This window comes from Erinaceus europaeus, chromosome 6, assembly GCF_950295315.1.
Source record: "Erinaceus europaeus chromosome 6, mEriEur2.1, whole genome shotgun sequence".
Lineage (NCBI taxonomy): Eukaryota > Metazoa > Chordata > Mammalia > Eulipotyphla > Erinaceidae > Erinaceus > Erinaceus europaeus.
Window position 1 is genome coordinate 54148474 of NC_080167.1, and position 18235 is coordinate 54166708.

Sequence of the window (18235 nt, forward strand, 5' to 3'; positions counted from 1 at the left end):
GTGAAGCCCTGGAAGATAAGCCAGAGCTGACCAAAGGCTTGAATGTGAGATACCCCACATTCACTCCCCAGTGCCACCAACTGTTGGAGATGAGCAATGCTCTGGCAACAATCAGTTACCTCTGTCATCTTGCAGCAGGGAAAGTAACAATCAGTGCAAATGCCATAGTTCTGAGTGCTGAGGAAATCAGAGGGAAACTGGAGGCGTATAAGGCAAAGGAAATGGACTGGTGAAACTTTCCCAGAAGGCAGCATTACTTGAGCAATACAGCTGCCGGGCTGGAGGTTATTTCCAAGAGAAGCCACATGGGTGGTCAGGTAGGTACTGAGACTGAGATGCCACTGCCAGAGGAGGAGGAGCAAGGAATTCCCTGTACTATGAATCCACTGCTCCTGAAGGCTGTTTTTCCCCTTTCATTGCTCTTGTTGTTTATGGTTGTTGTTGTTCTTTATGTTACTGTTGTTGGATAGGGCAGAGAGAAATGGAGAGAAGACCTGCTTCACTGCCTGTGAAGCGACCCCCCCTGCAGGTGGGGAGCCGCAGCTCAAACCGGATCCTTGGGCCGGTCCTTGTGCTTCTTGCCACATGCGCTTAACCCGCTGCGCTACCACTGACTCCCAAGACTCTACTTTTTTTGTTTTTGCCTCCAGGGTTATTGCTGGGGCTCAGTGCCTGCGCCATGAATCCACTGCTTCTGGAGGCCATTTTTCCCCCTTTGTTGCCCTTGTTGTAGCCTTGTTGTAGTTATTATTGTTATTGTTGATGGTGTTCATTGTTGGATAGGACATAGAGAAATGGAGAGAGGAGGGGAAGACAGAGAGGGGGAGAGAAAGAAACACCTGCAGACCTGTTTCACCATCTGTGAGGTGACTCCCCTGCAGAGAGGAGCTGGGGGCTCAAACCAGGATCCTTACGCTGGTCCTTGCACTTTGCACCACGTGCACTTAACCCGCTGCACTACCGCCCGACCCCCACCAAGACCCTACTTTTAAAGGAGCATAACTGTCTGGCTCTTCCACTGTCCTTCTATTGCCTCCTCTAAGAACAGTCCAGCCTCATTTCCTATCTACAAACACTCCTCTTTCCAAGACTCTTTCAACTTGTCTTTGAGATAGTATTTAGCCTTTGATTTCACAAAACCAAACCTAGTATGTGCTAACAAAGATGCCCCCATCAACCTTCCTCCCACCCTCCAGCATTCCACAAATACATACAAACAAATATAGCTACCCACATGTACTTAAAGCTCCTTATGAAATCAAACCAGACTTATGAGTGAAATATAAAGAAATGTAGATAATGAAAGGGATATATGTGTGTGTGTGTGTGTGTGTGTGTGTGTGTGTGTGTGTGTGTGTGTGTGTGTGTGTGTTCACTTGCAGGTTGCAAACTGGGGAAGTTGCCCCAAGTCACTGGGGCTTGGTGCCTCAATGTTGATGATTCCACAGCTCCTGGTGGCTTTTTCTTTTTCTTTTCTTTTCTTTTTTTATAGCAACAGAGAGAAATAGGGAGGGAGAAAGGTCAAGAGAAAAAGAGACACCTGCAACACTGCTTCACTGCTTGTAAAGGTTCACCCTTCAGGACAAGAGGAACAGGGGCTTGAACGCAGGCCTTTATGTGTGATAATGTGTGCAGTTTGGGGTGTGCCACCAGCTGGCTGTGGAATTTCCAGTCTTGGAGAAACAGTACTCTGAGCCTGGTTCTTCTGATATGATCTTACTCAGTTCATGCTAAGCAGTTTGCTGTGATTACATTCTCCTCTCCTGGGTTTCTCCATTTGAAAAAAAAAAATAATGAAAGCTTGTGTTCTGAAAATACATGTTAGTATCATCTTATTGTTTCCATGGCAAAAATGAGTCTCTCAAGTTTGTAACCTTTTTCTGGATAGTTTTCTCTTTTTAGGCCCCAAGAACTAATGCAGGGCAAGAATGGATTCCATTTCAAGAGCACAACTAAACACAGGCATTCAGATTCTGTGGAGTCACCTGACTTTTTATTAATTTTTATTATCATTATTTATTTGACACAGCCAGAAATTGAGAGGAAGGGGGAGGTAGAGACAGATGACACCTGTAGTTCTGTTTTACCACTCACAAAACTTTTCCCCTGCAGATGTATGTATGTGATGCGTGTGTGTAGTTGATAGGAAAGAGGAAAAGCAGAAGGGGAATTGCTATGTTATGTCCTTAGTGGTAGAAAGGGATGTCGACAACTGGTGTTGGAAGAAGACTGTGGAGTTAATTTGATGTCAAGGTGTGGAGTGTGTGCATCTGGAGGTGCAGGGAGAGAGCTTAGGGAAAGGTTTTGGGGCTTCGTAGGTGAAGGGGATGAGGAATTTCTACCTGTCTTATTCTATCCTGTCGGCACGCAGGTCAAGTGAAAGTGGGGTATGTAGATATGGTTTGGCCCTTGTGGAGATAAGTCGTAGAAAGGGAGGAAAGAGGGCAAAAGTGAGATGGCTAAGCGCAAAGACGTGAAAGGTATCACGGGAGCCAGGAAGTGGGTGGTTGCAGGTTTTCTTTATTATGAGTAGGAGCTAAGGTTACTAGAAATCTTCCCCCTTCACAGCTAAAGGGCCTGGGTGAGTGATTGAGTCGCTAGATGTGAAGTCAGAGGTCTATGTTCGAATCCCGTAAGTGGGGTGCCATTATATTCCTGAAGCCTCCACTCCAACTTGAGAGTCTTCTACTTTGGTGTAATACAACAAACCTAAGTTTTGCTTTGTGTTTTCTTATTTTCCAAAATTTTTTCAATATTTCTCTTTCTGACATCTACATATGAAGAAGTTGGTGTGGAGTGACGAAATGGTGCTAGCATAAGGCCCCGATAATACCAAAAAGAGACGTTTTATAAAACATTCCATTTTGTTTTAAACACCAATATTTGGCACTCAACATCAGGGATTCCTTAATTGTTGACTTGACCAAGGCAATCTATAAAAAAGACCTTTTGTCTATAGAAATAGACAAGAAATAATGCAGATCTCATATAACAAATCACCAAAGACTTTTCCAGTTAACTTTGAAATTCTTGTGTTGGGTACACAGTCTCTGCTTTAAGTGTGACTGGTGGACTTATAGAAGTATTTCAGTAAACCAAGGACCCAGGATAATATGCCCCAATACTACCCAGCTCTTCCACTCCCTACCAGTCCCCTCCTTAGTTCTTGAAGTCTCATATCCTTGTGACTTCTCAGCAATGGTCTGCAATCTATAAAATCAGTAGAATTCCCATTGACTTCCTAATAACATAATTCAAGGAAATTGAACAGCTTATTCAAGAATTTATGCGGAACTTTTAAAAAGCAAAAATAGCAAAAGCATTACTAAGTAAAAAGAGGAAAAATGATGGGGTATGTAGGGATGGTTTGAAAAAGTGGGATATGTAGGGATGGTTTGGTCTTTGTACAGATATGGTGTGGAAAGGGAAAAAAGAGGGCAAGAGTGAGATGGAGAAGGGAAAACATCTAAAAGGTGTGAATGGAAGCTGGAAGTGGGTCCTTGCAGGTTTTTGTGATTATGGACAGAAGCTAAGATTACTAGAAACCTTCCCCCTGGAGTGGAGAAGAGGGAGGGAGGAGGGGGAGGGGAGGGGGAAGACGGGACCCTGGGCACTGCAGGAACAGCTGGTCACAGTGTGGAAGAGGGCCAATCCAATGACAAAAGCTACTAGGAACCATCAGAGGTAACTTGCCTGCGTGTAGCACAGATGCCAAGAGGACAGAGGACTGCCCAGACGGCTGCATTCAGATTCTTAGTACTAATCACACCTGGAACTAAGATCCTTCACCAACCCCCTTACCTAGCTCTGGGGGCAGCACGGTCAGGCGGTTCCCCTGAATGTGGAGCTCCTTGAGCTGAGTAAGCTCCCCGATTTCCTTGGGCAGCGAGATCAGGTCATTATCCCTGAGGCTGAGCTAGATGTAAGAAAACAAGGGTCTTGTCAAACAACGATCACATCAGGTGGGGCTCAGCAGAAGCTCTCCCATGCCCTCTCTGCTTTGAAGGCTCCCTCCTTTCAATTTATTTGCAGGTGTCTGCAGATGAGCAACAAACAGCAGCAGACGTCCTAAGGTTTATTCCTGCAGAAACAAACCTCCCTCCGGCCCAAATTGCCTTGATTTCACTCCTACAAGGGCCTGCAGAAGCGAATTGATTTTCGTGGAATTTAGATAAATTACTTACTATCTGCAACTTTGTGAGCTTCCCAATATCGGGTGGCAGGACTTCGAAATCGTTGTCACTTAGATAGAGTGCACGCAGGGTGGCTGCAAATTAAATAGCGATATATAAACAGGGTGGTGTGGAACCCAACAGTTGGTGCCCAGATCAGTACCTGAGAGTCAGCTTTGATTAATAACCTAGGCTCGGTGAGGAGCCTGTGACATACCTGGAGCTCCCAATCATAACAAGCAGGTCAAAATTAGATTTACTGGCTGGCTGTGGAGCTGGGAAGCTCAGGAAAACATCTATATCTACAAAGCAGGTGCAATTAACAAGGGCAGGGCACACCTTTGGCAGGGAGTGGGGAGACACACTTTCAGAAGAGATGTAGCTATTTTTCGCCTATGACTTCCGATTCCCATTTACATCCAAAGTGAAGAAAAAAAAAGTCATTGTGTCACTTGTAGCAATATTCAGGGCCAAAGGACTCTCCCCTGGAAACAAAACTGGGTTAAAAATAAAGGAACAATAAAAGACCCTTTGGTGTTGAATTCCATAATCTCAACTCATGGTTTCCAAAATCAGACTCATTATTATTACTTCTTTCTTCCTTCCTTCTTTTCTTTTCTTCCTTTCTTCCTTCTTTTCTCTCTTCCTTTCTTTCTCCCTCCCTCCCTCCCTCCCTCCCTTCCTCCCTTCCTTCCTTCCTTCCTTCTTTTTTGCCTCCAGGGTTATCGCTAGGGCTCCATGCCTGCACTACTAATCCACTGCTCCTGGTGGTCATTTTTTCTGTTTTATTGGATAGGACAGAGAGAAATAGAGAGGGAAGGGGAAGATAGATAGAAAGGAGGAGAAAAAGACAGACACTTGCAGACCTGCTTTACTGTTTGTGAAGCGACCCCCCCCCCCCCACGTAGGGAGGAGGGGGGAAGCAGTGGGGCTTGAACCAGGATCCTTGTGCTTCATACAATTTGTGCTTAACCCAGTGCACCACCACCTGAACCCCCATTATTACTTATTTCTACAGCTTCACACAGACCCACAGATACAGTAAACCATAACTTAGGCAGGGAAGGAAAATCAGGGATGTGCTCACAATTTTGGACACAACACCATGAACTCAATTACTGAAGGATAAAATCCCAAAACACCTTTATCAAAAAAAAAAGAAAGATTTAGGGGTTGAGGGTGGTGCATGTAGTGGAATACAGACATTACTATGTGCAAGAACCTGGGCTCAAGCCCCCAGCCCTCACCTGCAGGGGGAACGTTTCATGACTGGTAAAGCAATGCTGCAGGAGTCTCTCACTCTACCCTTTTTTATCTCCACCTCCCTCTCAGTTTCTCTCTTCCCTATTAAATTTAACAACAGTAAATAAAATAAAATAAAATAATAAAATGTATGTATTTATTTACATACATAACAGAAGAGAGGCAGAACCAGAGCATTACTCTGGCACATGGGATACAGGAAATCAAACTCAGGGATCTCACTTTGAAGATCAAAGTTCAAGCCACTGTGCCACCTGCCAGGCTGCCCACAAACATCTTTTTATCCTCAACACAAAGGGAGTGTGTGATTCTGTTGTGTGTGCTGTTTATGGATATGCAATTATATTCTAATGTGTTAAAATCTGGAAGACTGTCTTTTACTACATTTAACAAACACAGTTTCTTCCATAGCACAAGAAAATATTTTAGAGTTGGTTTCATGTGCTTAAGAAAGTCTGAGAGTGAGAGTAATGAATGAGATTGAAAAAGGAAACTTTAAAGACTGGTTCAAAAAATTTAGAATTTCTGGACGCCATCTATGTCTCTGTTTGGAAAAGTGGATGACTCATTTAAGTAAAACAAGTCTTTCCTAAATATTTCATAAGTTCTTGGATATATCCAACTGTCCCTTATTTCTTCTAACGTATGTGGCAAGAAATTTGTTTACATACGAAAAGATAAACTGTATTCAGGAGAGACGGCACAGTGGTTATACAAAAAAGTCTCTCAAGTCTGAGGCACCACAAATTCAGTCCCCAGAACCACCATAAACAGAAGCTTAGAAGTGGTCAGCTTAAGAAACAAGCAATAGCTTACTTAGACAGTGGACAGCTTTGCCATGTATGTGACCCATGTTCACGCTTGGCCCCTCTGCACTGAAGAAAGCTTTGATGCTGCAGTCTCTAGTACTCTCTCTGCCTGTCTCTTAGCCATTTCTTAATGTCTGATAGCATACTAGACAGAATACATCATTAAGAGTACATTTAGGGGACCAAGTGGTGGCACACCTGGTTAAGCACACATTATCATGCGCAAGGAGCTGGGTTCGAGCGCCCAAACCTCGCCTGCAGGGGGACACTTCATGACCAGTAAAGAAGGCCTACAGGTGTCTATCTTTCTCCCTATCTATTTCCCATTCCCTCTCAATTTCTCTCTGTCCTATCAAAGAGAAGAAAAGAAGAGAGGAGAGGAAAGACAAAAGTGGCCGCTGGGAGCAATAGATTCATAGTGCTGACACTGAGCCCCAGCAACAACTCTGGTAACAAAACAAAACCAAAATAATAATAATAATAATAATAAAAGGTACATTTAAAGGCTTAAGAACCTGGTCGTAATTGTTTTTTAAACTTGCATTTGTGCTCATTGACAGGTATACATTTTTAAAAGTACAACTGATCAGACTCTTGAGAAGTCTAGAAAGAGTTAACAACAATATAGGGAAGATACTTTAAAAAAAAAAAAAAAAACTATGTTCTCTAGAAACATAGTTCCTTAGCTAAATGTGAGACTTGGTCTCATTAAGGCACATATCTCCATCAGAAAGTTAATATGACATTTACTAGGTCCACTTCCGTACAATAGTGTCAGACAACTATATATCAAATACACATACTGCTGAGCAGTAAAGAAATATTCAAAGAGAATCCGTGAAGAAAAAAATACATATATGTCTAATACTTTCTCTTGGAGTTTGGACCCTAGCAAATAAATTTCAGTTTGAGAATGCCAAGTACCATTTTAAGGAGATTTATAGAATTAAAAGTTTCTTACTAAGGTAGAAGAAGTTCCCGGGCAGAGAATTTTCATTCAAGTTGTTGTAAGTCAAATCAAGGACCTCCAGAGCTGGAAGAGAGCCAAATCCTCGAGGCAAAGTGCTTAATCTATTCATTCTGTGGTTGATAGAAAAAGAAAACACCCAAGATGTCATGCATGGAATTTACATGTGTACATGATACAGAGGTTACCTGTTTCACAGGCCCAAGAGCCATGCGTGAAAGACTAAAAACGTCAAACTGTCATCGCCATCTAGTCGCATTTTGTGGTTTTAATCAGTGAATTCATTCATTCCTTGGGGAGGGTGTCACACATGCATGATTCTATTGTCCCTAGGTCTACTCTTAACAATTCTTTTTATGTTGAAGATATACAGAAAAAGAGAGAAGGAGAGACACCACAGCATCACTCCACAGCAGTGGAACTGCCCCCAATGCTACCCTAGTATTCCCCTGTGGTGCTGAGGCTTGAACCCAGGACCTCAACAACAGTTAGGTGGGTGCTCTACTGAGTGAGCTATCTCCTAACCCACTATGGAGACATATAAATAAATAAACATGCTTATTTATTTGCTTATTTATGAGACACACCAGAGCACCACAAGTTTCGCCACTTATGAAAAGATAAACTGTATTCAAGGGAGATAGCATAGTGGTTATGCAAAATGTCTCAGGTGTACAAGTCCTGCGCTCTAACAGTGAGCTATCTACTCTCAGCTTTCATCTAGTAATTTTAGCCAATGAAATGTGAAGTTATCTTAGCAATCATTTCCTCCAGTGGTAAAGTTCATTTTTCACAGAAACTTATGTTATCAGAAAGCACACATCCTGCTAGGGAAGAACTTCCTTATAAGCATGCAGGGGGCCAGGTGATGGTATACCCGGTTAAGTGCACATAGCATTAAGCACAGGGACCTGCTCAAGGATCCTGGTTTGAGTCCCTGGCTCCCTATGTGCAGGCTTTACAAGCAGTGAAGCAGTTTGCAGATGTCTATTTTTCTCTCTCTCATTCCATCTTCCCCTCCCCTCTTAATTTCTCTCTGTCCTAGCCAATAAAATGGGGGGGGGGGGAGGTCACAAGGAGCAGTGGATTCATAATGCTGGCCCCAGCAATAACCCTGGAGGCAGAAAAGATATAAAAACATGCAAAGCTTTCTCTTCCTCATGTCTACTTCTTTCTTCCAGTGAGGAAAGAAAGTAAGTTTTTTGTTCTGCCATGATTAATATTCACAGTTCCCAGTTAGAACAGAAACTTCCAGGGGCTGAGGGACTGAGAGTCAGAGGGCACAGCTGGTAGAGTTTCAGCTTTGCATGATGAGCAACTGCTAGAGATCAGCCATTCAACTGTGTGAACTGTGTGGACACATCAAAAACTACTGAGTCACAAATGTAAAATGATGGCATGTGTATTTCATCTCAGTTGGAAAATTTTAAAATATTTATCTTCAGTGAAATCTGAGTATCTTTTTCATGACTATATCTCATTATTTTCAGGACTCTTATTTTTCTCAATGGAGTTAGTTCCCTTTGAGTATATATATAACCCTGATGTTTAAATATAAATTTTTAAAGATCTAATATAGCCTGACAGGTATTGAAAGTTAGGTGGGGCTGTGACATTAAAGATAATTCCACACATCAATTCCTCTCAGCGAGACACAACCCTGCCCACACCCACCAACAAGCCTGGGAGAAACAGCTGAGAGCAGGAGGCTAACTCAGGAGAAGGTGAATTCTACCTCCTGGTGGGGAGAAAGGTCCTACGCACGATGTACATCCAGTCAAACACCCTCCATAACAATTTGCCGTAATGATCAGAACTGCAGTTTCCTACAAATTCACAGTCTGTGGAGCATTTAGTGGCAAATGTTTCACAAATGTTTCACAAACATGCAGATTACTGAGTAATATAGGCAGGCAGTGCTGAGCATTCTCTCTGACGCTGGGTGAAGAAATGGACTAACACAGGTGAAGAGAGACCTTGGCTCTACAATGACAGTGATAGGTAGCTGAGGAAGCTTGAAACTCATGGAGGCCAAGTGCCCCAGTCACCCCAGTTCCTGGACTCCAACACAAGGGATGTCTGAGTAAAGGGAAAGAAACAGAGAATGGGAAAAAGGCACAATAATATATAGTAGGGGACTTTTTTTCCTAAAGTTAAGGGGGTGCTGGTCAGATACCTCAACTTTAGAACACTGGATCTGCATGCCTGAGGCTGCAGAGGTTGCAGGTTCAATGCCCAGTACCACCAGGTGCCAGAGCACCAACAATCAGGTTCTCAGCTAGCAGATGAAGATGCACTAGTGTAGGTGACTGAAAGGACACACTAAAACAATCAAACTTCATTAATAAGTTTTTAAAAGTTGAAACAGAAAAGAAAGTTGGAAGGAAGGAAGGAAGGAAGGAAGGAGAGACGGAGGAAGGGAAGGAAGGAAGGGAAGAAAGTAGGAAGGAGGTAGGGAGGGAACAAAGGAAGGAAGGGTTGGATATATGGAGGGAGGAAGGGATGGAGGGAAGAAGGGTGAAGAAAGCTTCTCCTCAACAGTTGGATTAATGTCAGCATCGAGTAGCAGCCTGCACCCCACCCCACCCAACCACCCTCAAAGCCCTCCTTCTCCCCGACTGATCTCACCCCAGGTTCAGGTGTTTAAGTTTCTGCAGGCTGCTGATCTGTGTGGGCAGGTCCTCGATCTGGTTATTAAAGAAGTTCAGCACTTCTAGATTCTTCAGTTCTGCGATGTTTGGTGGCACAGCTGTGGGAGAACAAGAGTCTGAATATGACTGAGGGAGACTAGGAACACAGCTTGTCCTTCACTTGAAAGATGGATCCAGGGAGTCGGGCGGTAGCACAGCAGGTTAAGCACACATGGCACAAAGTGCAAGGACCGGCCTAAGGATCCCAGTTCAAGCTCCCAGCTCCCCACCTGCAGGGCAGTAACTTCATAGGCGGTGAAGCAGGTCTGCAGGTGTCTTTCTCTCCCCCTCTCTGTCTTCCCCTCCTCTCTCCATTTCTCTCTCTGTTCTATCTAACAATGATGACATCAATAACAATAATAACTACAACAACAATAAAAAACAACAAGGGCAACAAAAGGGGAAAATAAGTAAATATTTTTAAAAAAAGAAAGAAAGGTGGATCCAGCTCAGTCAAACCCCTGACCCATGGCTACATCTTAGTTTTTGTAGGTTTTCTTAGGTAGAAAGTCACCACCATGTACTAACAGAATTGTTCCCTCCGAGACTAGGTGAGAGAGGGATCAAGAGATAGTTCACCCAGTACTGCAGATACTTTGCTGAATGTAAGGTCCTGGGTTTGAACTCTGGCACCACCTGGGAACAGCATGGATAGATAGCATGGTGGGTGGGGGCTCTATAGTGTTTTTCCTTACCCTCCCACCTTTCAAAAAATAATGAATTGGTCCAGGATGGTCACTCAGTGGTATCATGCATGAGTGAGGTCCTGGGTCCATTTCTCAGCATCACATTAAAACAAAATTAAGTGAGTGAGAGGCAAATCTTATGTCAGATGGAGATGAGGGGGAGAAAAAGCAAGAAAGAAAAGAGAACTCTTGTGCCATAAGCAGTCTAGAAGTAAGTGTTAAAATCATCATATGATATCTAGTCAGTACAACTGATACCTTTCTTATGGCTTCCTGGATGAACCAGGAGAACAGCAAACAGAAAACTGCACCCAGAGGAATGTCTGTCTCAGGCTCTGCTATCTCAGTAAACATCTTAGCACTGGACTGGCAATCAGACTTGAACTGGACTCCACCACAACACCTGAAATTCAAACTTAAATGATAAAGGTGGAGGAGACAGCATAATGGTTATGCAAAAAGCCTTTTCTGCCTGAGGTTCTGAAGTACCAGGTTCAGTCCCCTGCAGCACTATAAGCCAGAGCTGAGCAGTGCTCAGGTTAAAAAAAAAAAAATCAATGAATAAAATCAAACTTAAATGAGGAAATTGGTAAACTATCTAGTTTTTTTAATTATTATTTTGGCCTCTAGTCTTCACACCCCCCCCCCCGACACATACACACGGTGCATGAGACTAGCAACAGATCAATGTACTTTATGATACAGAAATATGAAACACCAACAAAGCATCAAGATTAATTTATATATAATTAGCATACAAATGGAAGGTTAAATTATAATGTAGGGAGGCTGAAAGGTTCTGTTCTTAGAATATATATATATATATATATATATATTTTTTTTTTTTTTTTTTTGAATTTTTTTGAATCCTAAAAATCAAAGGCTCCCCCCCCAAAAGGCCTCTTTATTGGTCATGGAAGACTTCCAACTGATTTGCTGTGCGCCCCCCAGCCCCACCCCCTGCCTACTTGCGGATTCAGCCTTCCTGTAAACATTTGTTGTTGGCCACAAGCTTATTTGGGGCAGCTGCAAACTTCAACATCTTCACTATCAGGGCCAGGCGGTGGCACACCTGGATGAACACACATGTGACAACATCTTCACTATCCAGGTAACTGACCCACTGACACAAGCCTTAGGCACAGGGCAAGAAAACTCTCCTGCGGGGTGTTCTAGGGCTGGTAAAACAGTGAGCTCTTTGCCTGGAATCAGAACCCCCAACATCCACTGGAGCATCTAAGGGGCCAGCCGTCCCAAGAACACTAGCAGACACCCCAGGGGAACTAAAGACACAGAAGATAGGTGCATTATCTGCCAGACTCTGGCACCAGATTTGTAGCTTTACGGAACTTCTCAAACACCAACGACCTGCCTTCTCTTGGAGGGAGCAAGGCCTAGGATGAGGAAGGAAATTTACATCCCTTGGGAGGACTAGTGACTGTTGAGGTAACCAGGGGTGGGACTGGAAACCAAGGGTGGATTTTAGGGCTAGGAAGGCACACAGCAGCAGCACACAGGACTTGCATGCAAGAGGTTCCAGGTTCTATCCCCAGCAGGACTAGTAGCCAAAGCTGAGCAGTGCTCTGGTCTAAAAAATAAAACAAAAGTGGTGTGTGTGCTGGGGGGTAGGGTGTTTTAATGGACTAATGAAGCAGCTTGGAATTCCCCCAGAAACTAGTCACGGACACAGGTGGACCTATTTGTTCATTTTGGCCTCAAAAGCATATTTGTAGTTGTGCAGGCAGAGTGGTACACTTGTGCGTGGGTGGTGCTCACCTGGATGGGGAAGTGCTTGAGACACTCTGCTCCACTAATGACTCTACTGCGCTCTAGACGCCCCCCGGCCCCCTCCAGCCGCCACCAAGCTGCTCTCCGGCATTCATCAGATTAGTTGGGAGCACAATAAAGAAAGTTAGTGCAACCAGGAGAAAATGATGATCTCAATTTAGTCACAAACCAAGAATAATGCAGCCAGAATTACTGCCACCCGCCCGGAGTCTCTTTGCCAATGCAATTAAATGCTGGTCTGAAGGTAGCGCCCGCCCTGACAGGATGAGAGATGATTTCACTCTCCTTGCTAAGCCGGTCCAATTTATAGCCGTGAATTATGCTAAATGTGATTTAGGGCTTTGTTTGGTGGACACAAACAATAACCCCGTATTCAATTGACCAGTTCACTCCCTGCCTTTCTATGTGCCTGTGATTTTTTTTTTCTCAAGAACTTTATTTAAGCTGAGAGGAGTGGAACTCACACAGCTCATAAACTCCTGAAGCCACAGGATCCATAACCCCCAACACCCCTGCACCTCCAGTAAAAATCAAATAAACTAACATTCAGACCTGTCTTGGTAGGAAGACATTCACTCTCTAATCAAGCGATGCTTCAAGATGCTTTATTCCATGCACCACTCCAGTTTTTAGCACCTAGCATTCCAATACTTCTAGGCTAAAGCAAGAAACGTGCGGGTTAAAGAGAGGAAGTTACAAAAGAAAGGGGTGTCAGGCAGTACAAACAAACCAAACAAACCAACCCCAATACTGTCTGTGAAACAGAACCAGCTCCCAACACGAGGTGCGCAGTAACTGGGTCAGCTATGGACAGGGCAGGAACATCCTGGACTATGACGGAAAAGGAGCCACATATGTCAGCAGTCACAGCATCCACCCTGTGCAATCTCGCACAACAGCTACATCACACATCAGCAGAAAGGATTTTGGAACATGCTTAGTATTTCTTATTATGCCTTTGAAAGGTTCCTTTTTCACACACCCTTTCTCTCTCGCTCGCTCTTTTCCTGAGCAGTGGCATAATATTGCAGGTGTCTCCACTTCTTTCTCTCCTTCTTTGCTTCCTTTTTTGTTTGTTTGTTTTTCACTCTGTCTCCTACCCAGGGGAGCTGCCTCCTGGTCCTCTCTATCTGCAACCATTCTTACCCAACCATTCTTACCTCTATACAAAAAAAATAAAGGCTATCGGGAACAGTGGACTTGTGTAGGCACTGAGTCCCAAAGATAACCCCAAAGGAAAAAAAAAAAAAAACATTTTAAGAGGAGATGAGAACACTAACATATAACCATTCCTAAATTCCCTGGTGTCTGGTTTTAATAGTCTATGACTCTAAGAAGAGCTGAATTAAAAATACCACTAATATGGATTTAAACAAGGCAACAAACAAGAGCCCTCAATTAGGAAGCTCAGTCATGCAGAACTTTGCTTATGTCAGAGACTTTAGTGTCACTTTCTGTCAATGACAGTCGCTTTAATGTTGAGACTTCAGCTGCTCAGTCGAGGAGGAGGGTCCTACCCATTCTCAGATAGAGGGTGTCTGGACCTCAAATGCACATTTTACTCTGTTCACAGAACCAGACCACTAAGAACACTGGGTTCAGAGTATCCTCCAGTGTTTTGGGGAAAGGTGACAAAGATGTGGTCCTGTCACCCCCAGAACCAGACTCACATACTGCTCTCAAATATCACTATCAGCTCAGGAATCATGTGCCTGAGGCTCTAGAGATTCCAGGTTCAGTGCCCAGCATCACCATGTGTCAGAGCTAAGTAGTGCTCTGGTCTGTCCTTCTGTCTCTAAAAAAACTAAATAATTTTTAAAAAGAAGTATCTTCTTGCCTTTATAACCATTCAGAACAACAGCCCAAGAAGAAACTCTTTTCCCTCAAGTCATTTTGATCTTAGAAGCTGAATGCTGTTCTCAAGTTTCATCTGAGAGCCAGGTGCCAGCACCGACTCAGCTATCAACCCAGAAGTTTCTAGAAGGTTCCATAAATCGTTCAAAAGTGGGGGCCAAGAGCAGAACTCGCCAAGTCTCTTATTTTTTTCATCTCTTGAAAATTTTCCTTAGGGAGGTAAGGGGGTTGGCTTAGTGGGTAGAGCATAGGACTTGCATGCCTGAGGCCTTGGGTTCAATCCCCAATCCAGTATATACCAGAGTGGTATATACTCCCTGGCCTCTCTCTATCTCTCAACAAATCCTTAAAAGTCAACAGATAAGGGGCTGGGGATAGCTCACCTGGTAAAGCACATGCTTTACCCTGTGGCAGATCTTAAATGCAAGACCCAGCTCCACATAGGAACACCGTGAACAGAGCCAGGTGGAGCTCCATAAATAGTACAGACCTAGGTATCCCTCCTCTCTTTCTCCCTCTTTCCCCTCTCTCTAAATAAAAAGAAAAACTGGGTCTGGCAGGCCATTCAGCAGTATAATACATGTGTGAGGCATGTTACTGAAACACACATACATGCACACACAGTGCCCTCCACCTGTTATCATGAGCTACCTACCAGCCCTCACAGAAGAACCTAATTCCGCCACTCAGGGTAGCAAAGGAAGTTTCTCCTTGGAGCATTCTGTTTGGGGATATACAATGACTCATTCTACCACCACCTGCTTGTTTTTAAAGGTCTCTGGAAGTTTATCCATGGAGTGGAGAGCAGGGAGGCTGGCTTCTTTTTTTAGAGAAAAGAGAGAAGAGACACTATAGCATCCACAGTTCTTTCATGTGATGTCAAGGCTCAAACCCAGGGCCTCACTCACAGTTCAGCAAAGCAAAGGGGTCTCTGTTCTGCCGGGGGAGTCATTTCCTGGCTCGATAATATCCAGTTTCCTTCTTCACCTGCCCCCCCCCCCCCACAGCACCACCAGATTTCACACCTAAACCACCTCACTACTCCTTGTGAACTTGTTTGCTTCGTTTGTTTGGAAAAGAGGGCAAGAAGGAAGGAAGGAGAAATAGAGAGAAAGAGAGAAAAGGAGAGACACCACAGCACCTCCTCACCACTCATGAAGCCTTCCTGGTGCAGGCACTCCCATGCAGGACTGGGGCTCAAACCTCTGTACTTGCTCCTGGGAAGATGTGGGCTCTCTCTCCAGGAGAGCTGCCGCCTGGTCCTCTCTATCAGTAACCATTCTTACCCAAATTCAGACTCATCTGAGCCTGGGGACTCATGAAAAAAGAACAAAAGCAAAACTGAGAGGGTGAGTGCAACCAGGTAGGCTTAGGGGTGCAATGAAATCCCTTCTGGCCCCACTTCCTACCCCAAAGTTTCAGGGTGGGATCTATGTGGAGCAGCAGGAGGGAAGTAGTTTGGGGGGGAATGGAGTCACCTAGTGGGTGGCCACATGCAGACAGGCTGCACCTCCACAAGAGGCCGGGAGGCAGTGAGGGTGTCATCTGGCTTGTTGGGGTGCAGCTGGTTTGGGGCTTTCTGAGGACAGCATGTGGGGGCCCAGGATGTCAAGGTGGCAGCATGCCAGGAGCCCTGGTGGGGCATGGACAGGACTGAACATGCTCTCCATATGGTCACCAGGCTGCTGCAGAACAGGAAGGCATGACAACCTGCCCCTTCCCTGCCCATGGCCTCAGGGCTCCTCCCCATGCCCCCCCCAACTTCTGAGCAAAAGGCTACCTGCTCCCCAATGCTTTCTGCACAAGTGTCCAGACAGCTTGTTTAAATTTAACCTTTTTCATGGGAGGCTTATCAGGGCCTTGAACATGCACAATTCCACTGTTCCCAGGTCAACTTTAGTTCATTCTTTTTATTTCAGATACATAGAAAGAGAGACAAAAGAGAAAGAGAGAAAGGAAGAGAGAGAGAAAAGCGGGGGAAGCAATAGCAGGGCACCACTCTACCACCCATGAAGTTTCCTCTAGTGCCATCGCACTCCTGTATAGTGCTGGGGCTTGAATCCAGGGCTTTAAGTATGGTAAGGTGTGCGCTCTACCAGGTGAGCTATCTTCTGACCCCTCTGGCCTAATTTTATTCTAGTAATTCCTGCAAAGGTGATGAGGGAGGCCAGAGCATGGAAGTCACACAGACTCCTTGCAAAGTCAAAGTCCTGGTTCAGACAGTTTCCCGTGTGGCAGATGAGAGATGGACTCTACTGAACCCCAAGTCCAAGTGGCCCAGTCTTGGGCTACGAAGAGTGCATGGTCAGATGCCACAGACCCTGGACTCCAGCTAAAGAAAGACTCTTCCCAGCACTCAGGGCAGGGAAGAGAGTGACAGAGAGAGAGAGAGAGAGAGAGAGAGAAAGAAAACAGCACTACCTTCCCAGCCCCTACTTGCCAAAAATTGGAGGCTTCTGTCTGCTGTTGGGATAAATTATTTTAATTTTATTAGTGATTTAATATTGATTTACAAAATTACATGTCAGCAGAGGTATAATTCCACACTGTCCCCACCACCAGAGTTCTGAATCCCTGATCCCTCCATTGCAAACCACCACAGTTCTCCCAAGGTTGCAGACATGGGTTAACTATCATCTCTACAACTCTCTCTCTAGATTTGTACATAATTGCCCCCTTTTTCTTCTAGGTCCAGCCCTCTCTTCCCCTCCAAGCCACACATAACCCTATTACTACTTCAAAATATCCCTCCGTTTTTCATCCTCTCTCTCCAGGTCCCAATGGAGCTGGAGTTCAGAGCCCTCTTATCCTCATCCTTCAATCATGGGATAAGTGATTTTTAGATGCACCATTGTTGCTCTGAAAAAAAACCCTCAAAACTCATATTAAAATTTTTATAGAGCTATGAAACTGCACCCCTAAATTGATGCAATCTTGTGAACAAATGTTACCTCAACTATACATCTTAGAAAAGTTAATAAATACAGGGGCTTACAGGTAGAACACTCACTGTCTTACCCTGCATGAGGTCCTGGGTTCAAACTCCAGCACCATTTGGGCAGCACCTTGAATGCACTGAGGATGGTATCTCTCCTCTCTCACCTCTTCTTCTTTCTACAGATATCAAGTTGAAAAAGGGGAGGGGGCAAGGAGTTCTTTGATTTATTCCCTGGTGCCAGATAAAGTGATTATCTAATCAATAATTATGAAATGCATAAAAAAACCCTCAGACACAAGCATTAAAAAGTGGTAAAGGAGATTAAATGAGACCAGTTAGTTAGATTCCTAAGTTACAGTGCCACCAACAAGTTAGCAGAGAAATGAAGAGACTATGAAGTGAGGAAGAACAGCTACTATACTCACGGGGGTTGAGGGGGTGTAGGGGGCACTGCAGAGGAGCTGGTGTGCAGGAGGTTCCTTTGCCTGAGTGGATGACCACACTGAGGGGTGACCACCATGCCTCAGGAAGGGTTCTTCCTGCACATTAGGAATCGTGGACTTTTATGCCAGTTTAATGACTGTGTGTAAAAAAAGAATCTTGTCCCTCTTGCATGCAAATAAAAAATGCTCTTCAGGGTTTTATATGCAAGAAAGGCCATCTTTACTTGTTCCCTGGCCAAAAGCACAAGGTGGATGACCAAGGAACTTAACCTTTCCCAGAAGACTCTCAAATTCAGGAGCTGGCTGATGGAGGCTCACGTTGCAGGCTTTGTGGGGCAGAATTAGATTGTGGCACTGATCAGCTATTTCAAAACCTCCTGGTTTCTGAAACAGGAGAGCACATTCTCATTTGAAAGGTTCTCCATGTTCCTCAAAGTAAAGCATACCACCACCACCACCACCACCACCACCACCACCAACAACAACAACAACAACAACAACAAAGGACTCCAACATCTACCCTAGTGTGTGCCCACCTGTTATTTGCTTCATAAAAGACAACAGCAATACTATTTTCAGACTATCAGCAACATCTGCCGAGCATTCACATCTGGAAGTAAAAATT

General features: G+C 44.4%; 1 protein-coding gene across 2 annotated transcripts in view; it reads right to left on the reverse strand.

Moving 5' to 3' along the window:
• Positions 1 to 18235, reverse strand: part of RSU1 (Ras suppressor protein 1) — a 148435-nt gene that overhangs the window by 97860 nt on the left and 32340 nt on the right. For both annotated transcript variants that reach the window (XM_060192231.1, XM_007526187.3), the window contains 4 exons: positions 9840 to 9960; positions 7206 to 7324; positions 4185 to 4267; positions 3802 to 3916 (listed from right to left, as the gene is read on the reverse strand). In XM_060192231.1, coding sequence (XP_060048214.1) covers positions 3802 to 3916; positions 4185 to 4267; positions 7206 to 7324; positions 9840 to 9960 — 438 coding nt within the window. The remainder of the gene's footprint in view (positions 1 to 3801; positions 3917 to 4184; positions 4268 to 7205; positions 7325 to 9839; positions 9961 to 18235) is intronic.